Raw genomic sequence first — 20,794 nt, forward strand, 5'->3', positions numbered from 1 at the left:
TTTGTTTCTAAGTGTTCATTTTATGACATCTTTGTTGTATATGGCTATCTTATCTTCTCTTACCCCTTTTCTTCCTACATAATCTCCATTTCATGCACCTTGCTTTTTTTGGTTTTGATCTCTTTCATGTTAGTGATTTTTAACTCGCAGCTCTTACTAAAAGGTGAGACTTACTGACTGTGGTCTTCATTGCAGCATGATCTGCTTGGGCCATTTCTTAGGGTAACTCCCAGTGTCAGTAGATTGAGGTCTTTTTGTTGGGCTGGTATGAGTACCAAGAGAGGAGTATTCAAGTCTCTGCATAGATGGTGTGCATCTGGCCCCCAATTTTTGGCAAATCAAATAAGAGAAGGAAACTACTATTTTCAGCATTCAGTATGTAAACTTTAATCTTCTTCTTCTTCTTTTTTTTTTTTTTTAAAGTAATCTCTACACCCAACGTGGGGCTCGAGCTCACAACCCCGAGATCAAGAGTCGCATGCTCTTCTGACTGAACCAGCCAGGTGCCCCATAATCTTCATTTTTAATACGGCATTCCTCTCGATCGATGCTAGAGTCCCCCTAGTCAGAGACCCTCCACCAGAGTGGTAGAAGTCAACCTCACTCAGTGAGAGTGACAGAGGCTCTGGGAGGCTTTCAGTGTCTCTTAAAGAGACTTTCGACCAGTCCTATTTTTAATCCCACTTTCATCCCCACTTCCAGAGGTGTCTAGTGCTGCCAGTTCCTACATGTCTTGAGGATCTGGACGGAAATAGCTTTGCTTCTTGGCTTTCCCCAGTGCTAGCTTTAGGATACAACTTCCTCACATTGGATAGTTCACTTACCACTCAGCCATCTGCTCCGCAGCCTCCAGAATTCATTGCTATTTTTTTCTTCTCCCATTCTTTCTGTATTTGTAACTTATTGCTTTAAAAAAATTTTTTTAGGAGTTTCAGTGGGGTATTGGGGAAAGATAAAATGTGTGTTGTGAATCCATCATCTTTTATTAGAAATCAGGCAATGTACTTTTAAAAGCTTTCTAGCGATCCTGGTAAGCTTTTGATCTATGTGTTTGAGGATGGGGAAGGTGGAGAGTATTAAAAGGAAGAGAATGCTTGAGGCACAAACTCTGGTAGCCTTGCTTAATTTTTGATGACCTATCCCATAAAACGAGATTGTCCCACTCTTGGTGGTTCAAGATTTCAGTCACGTAAGATAAAAAGAGGAAAGATGGCTTAGTTTCTGCATTCAGTTTTCCTCTGTCGTATTTTCTAGCTTACAAAATGATGACTCTCACCCAATAGGAAATTTCCCAAGTCACTGAAATTACTTAGATGGCCAACATACAACTTTTCTTTTGTTTCCTGCATTTCTGGTTCAGAAGTTAGTAAGGAAATACTTTGACTTGGTGTGAGGAGGTACCAGGGTGTACTTCTCTCTTCAACTTTGTACTTGCACAATACTTCTTAATGGACAGGATTTTTAACTTAGATTTTGTTTCTGTTGTTGCAGTTAACCAGTTTCCTCAGTTTCCCCCCTTCAAAATTATCAATATATCTTCCAGGTTGTCCTCATAATAGTGGCTGTATACCAAACTTCTATTTTAGAGATGGGTGTAGTATATTTGTTTCTCTTAAAATAGTCTAAATGATTAAAAATATCTTAGTAAAGTTAAGTAAAATAATCTGAATTCTACCTGTTTATATCCATAGACATTCCTGAATATGTTTGTTGACAGCAATCAGGATGCTCGAAGAAGGTCTGTAAACGAGGACGATAATCCCCCTTCTCCCATAGGAGGAGATATGATGGATTCTTTAATCTCACAGCTCCAGCCACCACCCCAGCAACAGGTGATGTCTAGCTGAAATTCCAAATGGTATCGCATTCCCGTCACTTAATGGGTTCTTCAGGTGTCTGAGCGTCTTTATTGAAAGGCAAGGAGGTCCTTGGTGGGCCCAAGGTGTCCAAGAAGTCCATATGAAAAAATAGTGACAGAGGGAGAGAAGGCGGCTTCTAGTGATGGCAAGTGAACAGTACCAGAAGTACCATTAACCTCAGACTCGTGCATTTAAAACGATGTGAGGTGATTAGCCATGCGATCATGAAAGAGTATGATATCAAAACGGCTGGTAAGCACAGAAAGGGTGTTCAACGTCATTTGACATCACAGAAATACAACTTAAAACCACAGTGAGATAATACTCAAAACCCACAAAAACGGCTTTAAGAAGAAAATTGATCATTCTTGGCAACATTTGGTATTAGCAGCAACTGAAACTCATTTACTACTGGAGGGTGCATAAAATGGTATAACAACCGTGCAGTGGTGTTTAGCAGTATTCCAGAGCACTAAATCTGAACATTAGGCATACCTGTGATTTAGTAATTCTACTCTTAGGTATATGTACAACAGAAATGCATCCAAAAAACAACGAGAATGTTCACAGAAACGTTATTTATGTAAAAAGTGTAAACTAACCCAAGTATCAAGCAACAGAATGAGTGAATAAACTGGGTCTATTCCGTATACAATAGAATACTTTATAGAAATGAAAAAACAAACTACTACATGGTGAATCTCGCTGACGTAATGTTGAACAAAAAAAGCCAGACACTCAGAAGTACATTCAGTATTTATATGAAATGTGAAAACTGGCAAAATCAAGCTTGAGTGACAGAGATCAGAATAGTGCTTACCTTTGGGGAAGTGGTAAAGCCTTGGAAGGTGGCTGAGGGAGGCCTCCGGGGCACTGGTGGTGTTCTTCAGGGTCTCGATCTCTGTGGCGGTGACATTTGTGAAAATTCATCAGACTGGACATTTTCTAAGATTTGTGTCCTTTACTATATGTGATTTGTACCTCAAATGAAAAACTAGGAAGGATTTCATTGTCCTAGGTTTTTCATTGCTGGAGATGAAAGTAAAGGTGAGGAGAGGTCAGGTTAAACAACCGTATTTCATTGCCTTTAAAAACTCCACCAAGTGTAAGATGCACTACTTTTTATGAATTGCCAGTTAAACTGTGCCATACCAGGAATCGAAAGATACACCTTGACTTCAGAAATACTAAAGGGGTGGGGAGAGACTCTTAGAATCCGGGAAATGGGAGAGAAAAGATACAGATAAATCAGTGATATGGTAGATAAAATAAGCAAAAACATCTTGAGGGATAAAAGCAATGGTATTACAAGGTCAGGAGTTAGTTCTTGCTGTTTTTTAAACATTTTGAAAGTCGGGGAGTTTTTAAAAACTTGTGTTACAGATGTGTATTTTGCACATTTTCACATCTTGTGTTTCCTGTTGGTAACCAGTGAACTGTGTAAAGGTTAACTCTTCAGCCGTATATACTATATACTATACGCACATGGCCCGTTTGACCAACATGTACTTTTTTTCTTTTCAGCCATTTCCCAAACAGCCGGGATCGTCAGGTGCTTATCCCCTTACTTCACCCCCTACATCTTACCACAGCACAGTTAATCAGTCTCCCTCTATGATGCACACACAGTCTCCAGGTAAGATATTACTTACTCTTTTGTTGTGTTCCACTCTGACATCCAGAACATACATGGACACACCCAAGCACCACCCATGTAGCCTAGACCTTCAGAGACCACTCCCTTATCTGTGGCTAGGTATGTGCCATTCGTTCCTTATGGCAGGGTTGTGAAAGCTGCGTTCGTGACTCGGGAACATGTTGAAAGGTTTGAATTAAGTGGAGGTTTTGTCACCCAGAGCCAGGCTCATGGCACAGCTCCAAGGAGAGCTGATCACAACACGATCCTGCCCATCACCTGTTTTTGTAGTCATTTTGTAGTTTTGGGGGAACCCAGCCACACCCATTCATGCAATGTCAGGGGCTGCTCTCCTGCTAGGACGACCCCTTGCAGAACAAGTTTGCTGAGCCCTGGTATATATGAAAGGTGCTGTGCCCCGCAGAGTGGGCCAGTGCAGAGCCTGCTTATCCAAACAAAATGACTCTGTTGGCAGCCCCATGAAGTGCACTATAAAATTGCTTGAGGATGCCTAATTTTTACTTTTAACTGAACAATTTGCTGGTATCGCTTAAGTTCTTGCCCTGGGCCAGATGCTCCATGGCGCTGGGGATACAGCAGCAAGCCAGATACCAGTCCTGCTCTCAAGCATATCGTCTAGCAAGGAAGACGGGTATCAGATTTCTTGGGTAGATGACCCCTTACCTGCTCAGCAGAGATGGTGGAACCACAGATGAAGATTTGGAAGTTATTGTCATGTCACTGAAGGTCACTGAAGGCTGAGCTGGGTGGGTGAGCTCAGCCCCTGCGGAGTACCGGCAGCTGCTTCCCAGGTGTAGGAGCCTGAGAAGGAGCTGCTTAGGGAGCAAGGAGCAAAACGGGAGATGTGGGCAGAGAACCCAAGGGGCATGTGTTTCTAGGATATGAGTGAGGTTTTATGTAGAAGGAAGTAGAAATAATTATTTTGAAATGATTATAGTAGCAGACAGGTATATAGTGCTTGCTGTGTGCCAAGCCGTGTTCTGAGCACTTTATCCATTTAATCCCCACAGCAAACCCACAGCTGAATATCTAAACATGACACTTAAAGGTTAATCGAGTTGATGAACATACTGCACGTAAGGCACTGCATTAGGTATAGAATGTAGAAAATACGAAATTCTCTTAGTAGTAGAGAAATTGAAACATGTGAAAACTGAGGATAGTGATGGTAATGTAGCAAGTGTCTCTGTGTCGCATTTATTCATAGTTTGGGGAGCATGGTTCCCTCTTTCCTGATCCTCAATTGAAACTAGTCCTGTGGCTAAATCCCATCTTTAAGCTCACTGCTCTCAGTTTTTTAATATCTGCCATCTAGACCTCTCCCCTGAACTCAAGTCCTGTGTTTTCCAGCTGTCTGGTCAGCATGCCCTTGTTAGATGGGTAGACAATGGCTGAGCCTCAACTCCTAACACCTGCCCGCGCACCCTGCCCCCAAACTCCGGAAACGGCAGCCCCTTCCTGCCTGCCGCTTGGCCAGAGCTGTTGGAGTCATGCTGGATTCCTCTTTCTCTCACACCCACTTCAGTCAGTCCCAGATACTGTTCCCTCTGTACTGAGAATTTATCCAGACTCTAACCCTCCTCAGCCTCCACCCTCACCCAAGCCATTAACCATCTCTCAGTTGGATTATTACTGTTGCCTCTAACTGGTTTCCCTGCCCTTGCCCTGTAGTCTGTTTTTTACACAATGGTTAGGGTGATCCTTCCAGAACAGAAGCTAGTTTATGACTCCTTCACTCCAAACTTTGCAGTGGTTTCCCATCTCATTCAGGGTAAACCCTAAGTCCTTAGAGTGGCCTACGAGTCCCCGTGTGATCTGGGACCCCCACCACCACCTCTCTGTCCTCATCTCCTCCCACTTCCCCGTGGCTCCCACTGATCCAGCCACACTGGCCCCCTCCCTGTTATTTTTGCTGCTGCCTTTGGGGCCTTTGCATTAGCTCTTCTTTTGGCCTGGAATCTCTTACCCCCTGGGTATCTTCACACCTTACCCTTCACTTACCCACATGCCCCCTTCTTAGAGCGGTCTTCTGGGGTTGCTTTATAGAAAGAACAGCACCCACCTCTGCCATTACATGATATTGCCCCCTTTCCTTGCCCTGGTTTTCTCCATAGCACTTACCACTACCTGACATACATTTGTTGTCTTTCTAATTCTACTAGAATAGAAACTCCACAAGGGCAGGAATTTTTGTCTGTCAACTGCTGCATCCCCAGTGCCTACAGCAATGCTTGGCATGAAATTAACATTCATGCCCACTTGCTGAAAGAGTGAATGAGCGAACACAAAAGTACACTGGATTTTTTTTTTTTTTTTTAAACTCAGGTCAATATAAGAGCTAGAATTTGGGCCCCATGGAATTGATCTCTCTCTCTTTTTCAGTAACAAAATCATTTCAGATTTTCTCTGTGCTATTTAAGGGAGCTTTACTACTTATTTCTTTAATCCGTAGAGAGAGTCTTTACTTGAGGTCCTTGGCCAGGACATGCTATGTGTCCTGCAAGATCATCTGTAATTATTTTCCTTTATTAGGAAATCTGCATGCTGCCAGCTCCCCCAGTGGGGCTCTGAGGGCCCCTTCACCAGCGTCATTTGTTCCAACTCCTCCCCCATCCTCGCATGGAATCTCAATAGGACCAGGGGCCAGTTTTGCTAGTCCACATGGTGAGTCCATACGTGGAAACCGCGATAGCATAAGAATTTGATGTGGAAGTAGTTTTTTGGTAAATAAATTCTTTTCGTATTGCAAAATTAGCACTTTGTTCATTGGGGAAATCGCCAAAGAAAATGAATTTGTCCTCATCCCACCACTCAGAGATCTACCAGTTAGTCCGTCTGCTTTGGACTCTCTCCCCCTCCCCCCTCGCTTCTGCCTTGCTCTTCCCGTCACGCACCCCCTGCTCACCTGCCTGCTCGCCTCTCTGTTGCTCTCCACCTGTCTGCTTGTCTCTCCTCTCCACACCTCCCCCCACAATTGGGACTGTACCATATGTAGTTTTGAGACTTGAATTTTTTAACTCAAAAATTTTATTTTGAATTGGTTCAACTAAAGAATAGAAGTAGTAGCCAGGGGAGTGTTTCGATGCCACCAACCACCCAATTCCTCTTCCCAGAGGCATTCAGTCTTGTTAATTTCTTATGTGTCCTTGCAGAGATGTTGTCTGCATACACAAGCAGATGCCTGTAAGTGTTCTCACCCCTTTTACACATACTTCAGTGCCTTACTTTTTTCATCTATTTTTCCTGAATGCCATGCCAAATCACAACATAAAGGACTTCCTCAGTTTTTACAGCTGTGTAGCGTCTGTGGTTTTGTCTACTATTAATATTTGTAGGGACATTTCTATCAGTAAAAACTCTACATCGTCATACTAAATGGCTTCATAGTATTCCCTTGTCTTGACATAACATAATTTAACTGCCCTCCTATTATATGTTTAGAATGTTTCCATTTTTTTTGTTTTAACAACTGAAAATGGTATCATCTCTGCTCACATGATTATTCCCTTAGGTAAGTTCCTAGACATGGAATTGCTGTCTCAAAGGGTTTGAGAAATTCTAAAGCTTTTGAAACATACTGCAAATTGCTCACCTGAAAGGCTGTACCAATTTCCTCTAGCATCAAACAAGAATGCCTATTTTCCTGCATCATTGCGAACGCAGGGTATTACGACTTTCAGAAATCTTGGTCATTTTGATAGGTGAAAAATGGTATCTTTTTGTTTAATGTGCATTTCTTTGATTATTAATGAAGGTAAACCTTTTTTCTCTCATCGGTCTTTGGTATTTATTTTATGCCTGCCTATATGTTCTTGTGTTTTTTCTTACCAATTTATAAGACTTTTAAGTTAGGATCATTTACTCTCTGATATATGGTAAAAGTATTTTCTCAGTATCCTTTGGTTACAGAGGGGTATAAATAATACATTAAAAGTAACTGCGGAATGACATTTAAATATCAAATTGTTCAGGAAGTTGCTGCTTTCTTCTTTTTTTTTTTTTTAAGATTTTATTTATTTGTTTGACTGACAGAGAGAGACACAGTGAGAGAAGGAACACAAGCAGGGGGAGTGGGAGAGGGAGAAGCAAGCTTCCCGCGGAGCAGGGAGCCTGATGCAGGGCTCAATCCCAGGACCCTGGGATCATGACTTGAGCTGAAGGCAGACGATTAACGAATTAGCCACCCAGGCGCCCCTGGAAGTTGCTGCTTTCAAAACTTGATTCTTGGTTCATTTTTCAGTCAGTGTAGCATTTACTAAAGAAAGAAGAGGGAAAATTTCCCTCTCCTCAGCCTTGAATAGAATGAAAAACATAATTTGTCAGGTTTACTTGAAAAATATAAGATTTCTGCCCTGAAGTGAGCTTTGAGATTTTTTTGCTTAACATTTTCAAAGACGTTTGCAAATGGGTTTTGAAAATAGTAGGTTGTTGCATAGTGTAAAGTAGATTGTTACACATTGCATATGTTGAAGCTTGTGTGAAGGTAAATTTTATCCTTTCTCATTCTGTATTTTTCTAATTTTGTTTCACGTTAAAAAGTACGTAAACTATACAAAATAGACCTTCAGATGTGCCATATGAAGAAGCATCATACTTCAGTGAAATAGCGAAAAGAAAAATAAAATGAGCACCTTGTAAAGTGTCAAGCATTTCAGCACCGTCAAGTACTTTTCAGTTATTAAAATACAGGTTTTGAAAACCATCTGTTCACTTGTTTACAGGGACCCTGGACCCTAGTTCTCCATACACTATGGTGTCACCAAGTGGACGAGCCGGGAACTGGCCAGGGTCTCCTCAAGTGTCCGGCCCCTCACCAGCAACACGCATGCCTGGAATGTCACCAGCCAATCCATCACTACATTCTCCAGTTCCAGATGCTTCTCATTCCCCTCGAGCTGGAACAAGTGAGCGTCATCACCATTTTTGTGTTGGTTTTAGTCTAACCTCCAGATGACCTATTTTTTTTTCCATCCTCATATTTGACGTTGTGACCTACTTGTTAAATGAGGATACTTAATAACTTAAACTTTAATCCATTTAGTAAATTGGTTAACGATAGTTAATTTGCACAGTTAAAGCAAAATATAAGAAAGGGAAATGTCTCCTCCAGAAGTCTAGTGAGGTGAGCCCCAGTACCTTTGTTATGTCTACTAACTTAGCTGCAAAACTAGACCTTGAGGGACACCTAAAGTTAACTGACAAGGTTGTACAAATTAACACAGAACAGAATTGTGCACATATGTTAGTTAGCTTTGCCAGGTAACGTTTAATGACTTAGAACAGCAATCTTATTATTAGCTCACCATTCTATAGGATGGCGATTTGGGCTAAGCCAAGCTGGGTGATTTTTCTAGGCTCTGCTTTGCTCACTCATGTGTCTGTGGTCAGCTCCTGTGGGGGCTGGGGCCTGGCTGGTCTAAAATGGCCCCAGCCGGTGTGGCTTCCTCTGCTCCATGTGGTCTCATACTTGATCACAGGTTTGATCACCTGGTGGCTGGACGGGGTTTCAAGAACGTGAGTGAAATCCTAAATTTGCAGCCGGTACCACGTCCCTTCCACTGCATTCTTTAAGTCACAGCAAGTCACAGGGCCAGCCCAGATCCCAGGAAGAGAAATAGACTCATCCCTCTAAGGGCTTGCTACAAAGTCACTTTGTAAGGAACCTAGCTACAGGGAGAAGAAGAACCCTGGCCATTTTGCTAAAAGGAAGCTAACATATGATTGTTAAGCCACAAGGAGTAATGAAAACAGTATGGATTGCTTTAGAATATCAAAGATTTATAATAAAAGCAAAACAGAACAGTGGGACTGTATGTATTTGTGACTGAAATGACATGTTTTCCTTCCCAAAAGGTTCCCAAACTTTGCCAACAAACATGCCTCCACCTCGTAAACTACCTCAGCGCTCCTGGGCAGCCTCCATACCTACCATCCTCACTCACAGTGCCTTGAACATTTTACTGCTGCCCTCTCCAACACCAGGCCTTGTGCCTGGCCTGGCAGGTAGTTATCTTTGTTCTCCGCTTGAGAGATTCCTTGGATCGGTCATCATGAGACGGCACCTTCAAAGAATTATTCAACAAGAAACGGTATGGGTACCTAGTGAACTCCTCAGTGATGGTTGTTGAAGGCGGGTGCTGATAAGTTGCCCCACAGAACAGCATCTGAACTAAAATGATGTTCCCTCACTTCCTTTAACTAGCTCGCTGGAACTGTGCTTTCCACCCTGCTCTAGCATTAAAAACGGACTCCACTGTTTTCTTTTCCATTCTTAGGTTAACATGTTCCTGCGTTTTATAGTTTGCTGTGCTACGGCTAACGGGCCCAGAGATAGGTCCCACAGGGTCCCCACAGCACCATGGGACAAATGCTCCCAGGATCTGCCTTTGCAGAGAGTAGCATACAAGCAACTATGGGCCTTCTGGAATCCCCTTGCAGGCAGGCTGACTTTGAATCGGATTCTCCATTGAAATAAAATTATTTTTGATCACAAGGTTGAAAACTCCTTTTTAAATTCATGAACAACTGAACTGATTTAGAAAAAGTCAGAAAAGGACGTGTCCTGTGGTGATACCCTCAGGAGATAGTTCAGAGTTGATAGCCCCAGCTCTGGAGTCTGACTCTCTGGGTTTGTACCCAGGCCATGCCACCAGCTAGTACAAGCTTAGGCAGATCCCTTTACCTTTTTGATAATGGTAGATAATAGTATTTACCTAACTCATAACAATTGTGGGAATTCGAGATACTTCATATAAAGCCCTTAGCATAATGTCTTGGTATTATTCAGTATCTGTTAGTTATTTATAACTCTTGATATATGTATGTGTTAATGAGGTAGAATGGTGAATGTTTGAAATATCTACTCCACGGATGGCACCAAGCTATTTTGCAACCTTTATATTAAGATTTGAAAATAATAGAGGTTTTAACATAAGTTGAATAAATTAGCATTTTATAAAATGATTATTATGAGACCTGTGATCTACCCTCCCTCTGCCACTTACAAGCCACGTAAGCTTTCAGCTCTTTGAACCTCATTTTGCTCATCTGCATAATCAGTATGTTACGATAGAGCAGGGGTCAATAACTACTGGCCCTGTAGTGGGGAAGGCAAGTCCTATGCACCACCTGTTTGTAAATAAAGTTTTACTGGAACATAGTCACACCCATTAATTTATGGATTGTCGGCAGCTTTCAACTACGATGGCATCATTGAGTAGTTGCGACAGAGACCATGTAGCCTAAAATATTTATTCTCCATTACTTTACAGAAAAATTTACCAACCCCTGGGCCAGTGTAAGGTCCCAATCCAGATCCAACATTTTGTAATGGTACTCTTTATTCTTTTCTTCTACTGTGCCATTTTTTAAAAACTTCTTATGGAAAATTTTAATCATATATAAAAGTTGAGAGTATAACAGTATAAGAGAGTATAATGAACTTCTGTGTTCTCATCACCTACCTTCCAACAGTGAACCCCTGTCAATCATGTTTATTCTATAGCTCCTTCCCCAGGTGGTTTGACAGCAAATCCCAGACATTGTTTCATCCATGAAGACAATTTCTTTATCATCAGATAGCTAGTTGGTGTCCAGATTTCCCAAGTTGTCACGGTTTTTACAGTCTAAAGCAGAACCCAGACAAGTCTTTAAGTCCCTTTTATTGTTGAAGCAACTATATCTGTTGTCTTGTCGAGTTTCTCACAGTCTGGATTTTGCTGATTGCGTCCCTTTGGAATTATTTAACATGTTCTTGTGACCCTCACATTTCTATAATATTGGTCCACCCTGCAGATCTAACTACCGAATTCCAGCTCAAGTTTGTTGTTGTTTTACGAGAATATTCCATAGGTTGTGTTCTGTTCTTCCATTGAGAGGCACATAATGTATAGTTCCTTCTTTGGGATGTTAGCAGTTCATGGTGCTCAGTGCCTAGATATTTTTGTTTGGGAACGGGTATCACCTTTTAGTTGTTTTCCCTCTGAAACAGTTCTCTGAGCAACGTTTTCATTTCCTCTTTGTCTTACATACTAACTTGATGCATCCTTCATGTTTTGCAGCTGCAGCTGATAAATTCCAACGAACCTGGAGTGATCATGTTTAAAACTGATGCCCTGAAATGCAGAGTAGCCCTTAGTCCCAAAACCAACCAAACACTTCAGCTAAAAGTGACACCTGAAAATGCAGGACAGTGGAAACCCGATGAACTTCAAGTTTTGGAGAAATTCTTTGAAACAAGAGTATGTGTTTCTTAATGCATAGTTTTAATACGGGCATACCTCGTTTTATTGCTTCGCAGATACTGTATTTTTTACAAACTGAAGGTTTGTGGCAACCATGCATGGAGCGAGTCTGTCAGGGCCGTTTTCCCACCAGCATTTTCTCACTTCATGTCTCCTTGTCACATTTTGGTACTTCCCACAATATTTCAAACTTTTTCATTATTATGGTGCTCGATGATTGTGACTCACTGAAAGCTCAGGTGGTGGTTAGCATTTTTTAGCAATGAAGTATTTTTTAAGATAGGTACATTTTTTTAGACATAATACCATTGCACACTTACTAGACTACAGTATGGTGTAAATAAACATAACTTTTATATGTACTGGGGAACCAGAAAACTTCATGCGATACTTGCTTTATTGCGGTGGGCTGGAACTGAACTCCCATCTCCAAGGTATGCCTGTACAGTCAACAAAAGAGAAGAGTCAAAGTAGAATGCGGAGTAACTTGCTTTATTCATCCCTGTAGGTTGCAGGACCGCCATTTAAAGCCAATACTTTAATAGCCTTCACCAAGCTGTTAGGAGCTCCTACACACATCCTCAGGGACTGTGTGCATATTATGAAGCTAGAGCTGGTAAGTTACAGTGAAATGCATACTTCTGTATATAGCAAGGTCTCTGAAGAGGTTGGAGTTGGTGGGAGCAGTATTTATCGGTTTTCACCTATTTATGTACTTCCATTTTTCTCTTACACTCTTTTTATTTTTTAAGATTTTATTTATCTTTGAATAGGTAACACAGTCCTCCTGTATCTTTTGACCTGAGATCAAGATGTGATACGGGGGAAATTTCCCATCTATCCCTATCCAGGTGTCTAGTCTCCCTCCCCACAGGCAACCCGAGTTACCAGTGGCTTACCTCTTAGAAAAGCAAATACATTTAATTCACTCTTCCTGCTCCTGGATACTGAAATGATGTTCCCATGGCTTCTTTTAATACTGTTATGGCTTCGTTTTTTAAATTACTTATTTATTTAAATTTTTGATCCATTTAAAATATACCTTGGTGTCAAATGTGAGGTGTGGATCTAGCTTTTTCAGATGCCCCCCAATTGACCTAATGTCATTTATCAAAAAAAATCTGTCCTCCCTGGGGAGGTGAATTCCTCCTCTTTCCTGTGAAAGTATACAGTATGGAATCCAGGTTGTGGCTGATTATATTTTTCCAAGCCTACAGGACTTGGGTTCAAATGTTTCTAGGATTGCTTTGGGTAATTCCAAATACCTCCTTTTTCCAGTCGGTGTTTTACTGCTAATGCTGGGGACAGCAGTGTTCCTTTGCTAATAGTCTCAACATTTGGCTTCTGCTCTGGTAGCCTATAGGAAATAGTATTTATAGCAAAAAGATACCCATTTGAGTTTTTGAAGGAGTAAGTATTCATGTGGCTAAAAAAAAGCACCCTTTGCGGGGGGCGCTTGGGTGGCTCAGTCAGTTAAATGGCTGGCTCTTGATTTCGGCTCAGGTCACCATCTCAGGGTCCTGGGATCGAGCCCCACGTTGGGCTCTGCACTCAACAGGGAGTCTGCTTCGGGATTCTCTCTCTCCCTCTGCCCTTCCCCCTGCTCGCGTGCACTCTCTCTTTCTCTAAACTAAATAAATACATCTTTTAAAAACAAAACAAAAGGGGCGCCTGGGTGGCTCTGATGGTTAAGCGTCTGCCTTCGGCTCGGGTCATGATCTCAGGGTCCTGGGATCGAGCCCCGCATCGGGCTCCCTGCTTGGCGGGGAGCCTGCTTCTCCCTCTCCCTCTACTGTTCCCCCTGCTTGTGCTCTCTTGCTCTCTTTGTCAAATAAATAAATAAATAAAATCTTTAAAAAAAAACAAAAGAAAACACCAGTGAATACAGTTTGAAATTATTAACATAGTTTGACAAGTATGTTTTAGGGAAGGAGCTGGGAATGAGGCTGGGAAGTCTAGGTTGGCACCAGTTAAGAAGGGCCTTGAATGCCAGGTGTTGGTCCTGGCGGGGTAAGGGAAGGGAACAGCATGTGTCACTGCACATCACTAAACATTTGTGAGCTCGATTAGAACTGTGCTCGAGGACGTTCTCCTGGCAGTGGTAGATGGAGGAACTGGGAGAGGCAGCCACTGGAAGAGACCGTTAGGGGCCACAATAGAAGTCATGAATCCTGGAGCTTGGTGGCATCCGTGAAAATAGAGAGGTGGGAACAAATGTCAGAGACAGCAGGGAAGCAGAATCCATAGTCCTTGGGAATTAATGGAGCGGGAGGGAAGGAAAGGGGAACATGTCACATAGGTCTGGAGTGGACTTTTCATGTAGGAACGTCACGTATGCCCTTTCTTTGAGATAATGTAGGCTGTCATCTTTATGTTCTGTTAATAATGGATTGTATAGGGACGCCTGGGTGGCTCAGTTGGTTAAGCAGCTGCCTTCGGCTCACGTCATGATCCCAGGGTCCTGGGATCGAGTCCCACCTTGGGCTCCCCACCCAGCAGGGAGCCTGCTTCTCCCTCTGCCTGCCAGTCCTCCTGCTTGTGCTCTCTGTCTCTCTCTGACAAATAAATAAAATCTTAAAAAAAAATAATGGATTGTATAAAATAAGATTCTGACCTTTCAGACTCCTCTACTAAAATGTAATTTTAAATGTTTATATGACTTTATCATGATTTCACGAACAGTTTCCTGACCAGGCAACACAGCTTAAATGGAATGTCCAGTTTTGCCTGACGATCCCTCCCAGCGCACCGCCGATTGCACCCCCAGGGACGCCTGCTGTGGTGCTGAAATCCAAAATGCTATTTTTTGTAAGTACCACCCAGCATGTGTGTGTGTGGGGGGAAGGGGTGGTGTGTGTGTGCGCACGCGTGCACAAAACCCCTGAGGAAAAAGCATGCAAGGATAATAGAACAACTTTGGATTACTACAGAGTAAGTACCACCCAGCATATATATGTGTGTGGTGTGGTGTGGTGTGTGTGTGTGTGTGGTGTGTGTGTGTGTGGTGTGTGTGCACGCGCGCACAAAGCCCCTGAGGAAAAAGCATGCAAGGATAATAGAAAAACTTTTGGATTACTACAGAGTTAACCGTCACTGCCAAACACAGGCTCAGATTCCTTAATTGTCAGTTTAGATGTGATGTACTGCCGGTTCCTTTAGTAATAACAGAAACGTATTGAACTAGATAATTGTGTGGCACGGTTGCATCGTTAACCATAATATTCAATTGTTTGTTACTTTTCTTGTCATCTCTAGTTTTCTTATGCCCGAGGTATCTTAATCTGATGGAGTAAATAATAGTACCTTTGATAAATGTAGGCAAATGTTTTATTTTCTTATTACGTTTTTATTCTCTTTGTATGTGTTGTGTGTCTTCAGCTTCAACTAACTCAGAAAACATCGGTCCCTCCCCAAGAACCTGTTAGTATTATAGTTCCAATCATTTATGACATGGCTTCAGGTACAACCCAACAGGCAGACATTCCCAGACAGCAGAACTCTTCTGTTGCTGCTCCCATGATGGTCAGCAACATTCTGAAGAGGTTTGCAGAGATGAACCCGCCACGACAAGGTACATGACCAGTAGATAATATTTTATTGCCTATATGTTATAAAAGTTCTTTTGACAGATTCCTCCTCCTTCCCTCTGCTCCCTCCTTACCCCGCTCCCCCCCCCCCCCCAGTCCTAGTAACAGAGCGCTGATTGCTGTGGCCCTGTTTATGTCTGCCTGTCGCTTTCTTCCTTTCTCACTGGTTCTTCATTTTTGTCCATGTCTCTGCTGCCTGGACCTCATTTTTGTTAGTGATTTACTATTGGGACTGACCCAGTTGCTAATGCCAGAAGCTTGTATTTCTAGCACACATTGCCACAGAGCCGTAGGTTAGGATGATAGACTTTTTCATGGCTGTGAATTCCTGCCCTACCATTGATACCTGCCACTCTGTACATCACCAGTTGAAATGCATGTCGGTTTCTCATATTTCATGGTTCAATCATGAATAGAATATTATCATTCAAAGTTCTGTATCTTCTAAATGTTTTGTGAAGAATAAAAGCTGATACAAATGGCATCACTGCTTTTTGGGCTTCTTATATAAGTGTCAGGCGGGTGCAAGTGAACCTTTTCACCAAGTGCACAATGAAGCTCTCAGACAACATTTTCGAGGAACCCTGAATGTTTCTGGCAGGTAAACCAGGTCCCTTCCATACTGTGGTAGCCTACATGGAACACGCAACTCCTGGCAGTTTTGAATGTTTCGTCACAAAACCTAAAGCTCAGCAAAGAGAACTTTTCTTCCATTTTGCTTGTTGCTAATTTTAAGGAAATTAAATTTAAATTAAAATTTGCTTATTTCTACTATTAAGGAAGTCCTCTGTAGCTTTCTGCTTAGAGTAGTATGATAACAGAATTATGTTTTTAAATGAGGGAAAGTTGTTCTCTGAAACATTTTTTAGGTACCACAGTGTTAAAATTTTACTAGAAACAGGAATCATGGGAGAAATTATATTTTTCGCTGTTTATTTCTCCATATTGTATACAACATAGGCAAGTTTTCACTCGCATAGAGTTTACAAGGAATGCACCGGGCAGTAGAGAAGGGTATGCTTCTTTTGTTGTAAGACTTCTTCCACTTCTTACAGTATTCTGCTTTCATCCTTTGACTTATCTCTTCTTTCAGCTAAAAATAGGTCCTTCAGAATCGAAGTTTAAAGCTAAAATAATTTTCAAAGTAGCAGTCCAGTAGAACTTTGATGATAAGACCCTTCCTTCACAAGCAGATGATTATCATTATTATGTCTTGTGGAATTTACAATTTAAGGAAAGAATGTTTTGATCCTCTTGGGATCAAACACGTTTTTCTATCTGTCAATAATCAAAATGTGTTTTTGAAAAGGAAAAAGAAGGATATAACTTTTCCTTTTATTTGAGAAATTGTTGGGATGTTTTGGGAGTGTTTTTCTTTTTCCTTTTTTTAGTCTTTTTTTTTTTTATGTCTACCTTAGACTGGGCAAACCTGGGGTTTCATTTTTTTTCTGTACCGGTTGGAGGGAAGCTTGCAGTAGCTTGCACAGGGTCACTGCACATCCCACCCTTGGCCAGAAGGCCATTCTTCCCTCAAGGCCTCCCGTTCTCTCACTCGCGGCCACCGTAGCGTTAGGCCACGTACCAGGAAAGGGACCCAGCTTTTGATTTATATTATTTACAGCTGTTTGGGTTTATTATATTTAAGTCTATGTAATGGTCACAAGAAGTACCAGGCAGGGTCTCTGGGTTCTTTGAGCAAGGGGGAAATTGAAAGGATGAGTCATTAGCCCCCACCCCCAAACAAGTCTTGTTTTTGGATTGTCGGTGTGCCATACTTCACCGCCCCCCCTACCCCCTGAACCCATCACTTCCTCCCCTCCCAGTGAAGTGCTTTTAAGAAAAGTCACTCTCTTTTTATTAATTGATATTCATGTTGAACTCCAGAGGTTGATCATTTCCTTTACATTTGAGAAAACTCCAGTATATGTCATAGAAGTGCACTGCCCAGTATAACTGTCACTAACCTCATGTGGCTATTTAAATTCAAGCTAGTTAAAATTAACTAAAATTCAGTTCTTCAGGCACACTAGCTACATGACAGGTACTCAGGAGCCACAGTGCACATATAGAATATTTCCATCAGCACAGAAAGTTCTATTGGACAGTGCGATCATAGACATTTTTATCTGGCTTTTAAAGCAACATTAGAAGGACATCGTTGATGTTGTAACGGATGCATAAATCTAAACTAGATCTTTTCATTAGATTCAAAATACATAAACTGTCAGTAGTCTTGAAACCCAACTTTAAAGGCTTATTCACTGCTCCAGTGTTTCAGTGGAGAAACTCAAGGCATATCTCCTTAAATTCAAACCTAACTGGGACTTACCCAGAATTTCCCCATGAGAAGAAAAGCAAACAAAACCCGAACCAAGTATTTGATACTTAACACCAAAGCTTAATCCCCAATAACCTGTGCAGTTAAAGTTTAGTCTTTTATTTTGACCCTTGAAGTTCTTGCTGATTTTAGATTTAATTATCCCTACCCCCACCAGTGTGTTGACAGCATCTTTCCTGTATTGCGAATAGCTAATGACCATTTTTCTCTGTTGCAGGTGAATGCACAATATTTGCAGCTGTTCGTGATTTAATGGCTAATCTTACACTGCCCCCTGGTGGGCGTCCATAGACACTATTGTTTTTAAACCAGGAAGGCTGACAAATGAGACAAAACAGCAAAAAAAAAAAAAAAAAAAAAAAAAATCTGAATTTAGCCTTCAGTTTAAAAAAGGACTTTTTTGACTTTAAGAGCTAATATTCTAAACTGGCAAAAATTTTCAGGGTGCACTTCTTTCATCAAAAAGACCATCAGTCTTTTTTGTATAGTGAACTTGTATAGTGTGTTTAAACGGGACACATTTCAAACTAGGTAAAACATCGGTGTCCGCTTGCCAGTAATAGATTTAATATTGTTTTATACTATAAAGTTATGGAAATGCCAAACTTGTTTATTTAATTGTTTCCTTATGTTTTGGGTGTAATAGTTCTTTTTTTGGTTTTTGTTTTGTTTTTTAAGGCAGGTCTGTCATTTTTGAATACTGTAAAACTGTGATAAACTTTATATTGAAGCTGTATTTTAATATGCCCGCTTTGAATCCTTACATGAAAATGTTCTGGGAGTTGTTATAAACACATCCCAAAGAAGCAATATTTAATAAAACTAGGTTTAAAAAAACAAAAAACAAAAAACAGTGACACTCACTTGTGTGTATATCAGCTCTATAGACTTCTCCTGGCCTCCCTTCATCTTTCACCTGGTGGGGCCAATAATTAATTTCTAATGATACATGTCTGAAATTTGACCAAAAACATCATCTTTGTTTCAAGTTTAATTTATTTTCTTCGAACATTCCTAACTTGACTGGTGGTGAATGTTTAGCACCGTAGTTGTCTTTTAGTGTAGGATTTGGGTAAAAAAGAAGGTGAACCCGTCTTTGAGAAGAGACAATGAGTAGTTCATATTGATCAAGGATCCCAAATACTGCAATCATTCTCATCTGTTGAAGATACGGAAACTTTTCTGTTAGGCAAATTTAGTTTACAGGATACTTCTGCATACAGCATGAATTAGGAAACCTAGAACTTGAGTGTTCCACCCTTGCATGAAATTTCTGTGACATTTCTTTATCTTGCTTAACTTCTCCCCCCTTGCCTTCCCCACCACACTTGGGGTTCTAAACAGTCCCACCTTAATTCATTGTCAACAAAACGGTAAAATGTTTTGCTTGGAAGAAACCTGGTTACAGTGCCCTCACTTTGAAGAATCCAAGATCCAGTGCCCGTCCAGGGTCAAGTGGAGTTTCTGGTACTGACACATCTCAGCAGAGTGTCTTTTTGGAGCACCGTGCTGTCTCTCCCAGTGAGTCAGGGACTTTTTTAAGCTTCAGAGAATGTGATCAGAAGCAAAGGTCTTCTGGTGACCTAATGTTATTTGGGAAGGTTTTTTATATGATAATACTGTACTGAGTTATCTGGTCACTGGAATATTGGCTCTCCAGTAAACTGTAGACGCTCTAAGTCCACTTTAAGGTGATTTGAGCTTCTGTTAACTATCAACTACCAAATTCTAATTTCAGGCATCTCACTGCAGCTATGTCATATCTGTTCTCAACTTCGCTTGATTCTCCATTCACTTCTGGTCAGAGTCGAGGCCTTCTTTGCCTTTCTTCGGTGTCTTATTTCTACTGTTATCCCCTGCTTCTCGCCCAGCTCTACCGCTGTTCAGGAGCAGGTGACTGGACTTTATCCTTCCTTTAACTTACCTTTATCCTTCGGTTTTCGGTTCTCCTTACAATGGGAATCACATCAGTTTGGCAATCTAACATGTCTTTATATCAAGGGTCAGCCCTTTTCTGTCGGGAGCTGAGTCCTTTCTTTCATGTAGAAATCTACATGTATATACAAGAAATGTATTTTTATCTGCAGGATAATACTGTCTCAAATTTTATGAAAAGAGTAAACTTTCCGGGTATTCTCCTTTTTAAGTGTGGTTTTGAAACGTTAATTGTATTTTTTAAAACATGATGCATTCAGTGGATACTTTTTTCCTGATTATAACTCATCTCTGAATGCCTCGTGCAAATCAGAATAGGATTCAGTGAGCAGAATTTGCTTTCGATGCTTAAGAATAAACCCATGAATATGAATTTTGATATGTTTGGTACTTGGAATTGGTATATACTTTATTAAAGCTTGAAAACACTAGCATTCAAATCTTAGGTTTCAGCATAAACCATGTCTTTTGCCTCTTTTGTTACCCAGGTTCAATCAAAGGGACGGGATGCCCATAGTGATTTTTTTTTCTGATAGGTGGTTGGGGTCTTTTAAGGTGTTTTCGATGTGATTTTAGTAATCTTGGTAATAAAATTTATACAAGTTTCAGAGAACTACCAACTCTCTCTAGTTAATTTGCACGGAGATGTTTTGGATAGTAGTCTGGTTTAGCATTAGTTTGATCTCGAAAGAAGAAATTGGTCCTGATTTGCCAACTTCTTTTTTTCATTTGCTGAAATGCCATTTCAGAATGTATAGAAGTACTTTCAGAATTAGGAAGAAAGTGAAAAATTCAACAGAACATATCAAGTTATTAATAGCAGGGGCTGAACCTTATGTTTGAAAGTTAACTCTGAGCTAGTGCAAGCAGAAACTAAAATATACATGATTTGAATTTAAATACCACTAATAACTTGTTGCAGTTAATACAATAACTCATTCAGCCACAGGATACTAACCGTTTGTTAGTCATTTGGACCATTATTAATTCGGTAACTTCAAAAAGTAAAATTTTGCTACTCAATTCAGAATCCAATTTCTACATTAAAAAAGTTCCTTTCTTTCATGATTTTTCCCACAAAGAACTACCCATTATATTTTACTTTAATCTTTATTATCCAAGTTCTTGGTATAAAATCAATATACAGAAAATTGTAAGAGAACTTATCAGGAAAC

The 20,794-nt window shown here is 40.9% G+C and overlaps 1 protein-coding gene across 2 annotated transcripts in view; it reads left to right on the top strand.

Moving 5' to 3' along the window:
• The window catches only part of MED14 (mediator complex subunit 14), a 72,735-nt gene extending 52,657 nt beyond the window's left edge, over positions 1-20,078 (top strand). The window contains exons 22-31 of one of the 2 annotated variants that reach the window (XM_078065225.1): positions 1,692-1,832; positions 3,384-3,495; positions 6,049-6,180; positions 8,238-8,420; positions 9,370-9,605; positions 11,577-11,756; positions 12,268-12,375; positions 14,442-14,567; positions 15,138-15,330; positions 17,902-20,078. In XM_078065225.1, coding sequence (XP_077921351.1) covers positions 1,692-1,832; positions 3,384-3,495; positions 6,049-6,180; positions 8,238-8,420; positions 9,370-9,605; positions 11,577-11,756; positions 12,268-12,375; positions 14,442-14,567; positions 15,138-15,330; positions 17,902-17,975 — 1,485 coding nt within the window. In that variant the 3' untranslated portion in view covers positions 17,976-20,078. The remainder of the gene's footprint in view (positions 1-1,691; positions 1,833-3,383; positions 3,496-6,048; positions 6,181-8,237; positions 8,421-9,369; positions 9,606-11,576; positions 11,757-12,267; positions 12,376-14,441; positions 14,568-15,137; positions 15,331-17,901) is intronic. The other variant, XM_078065226.1, reaches the window with a different exon arrangement.
• The last annotated feature ends 716 nt before the right edge of the window (positions 20,079-20,794 follow it).

Source organism: Halichoerus grypus, chromosome X (assembly GCF_964656455.1).
Source record: "Halichoerus grypus chromosome X, mHalGry1.hap1.1, whole genome shotgun sequence".
Classification (NCBI taxonomy): Eukaryota; Metazoa; Chordata; class Mammalia; order Carnivora; family Phocidae; genus Halichoerus; species Halichoerus grypus.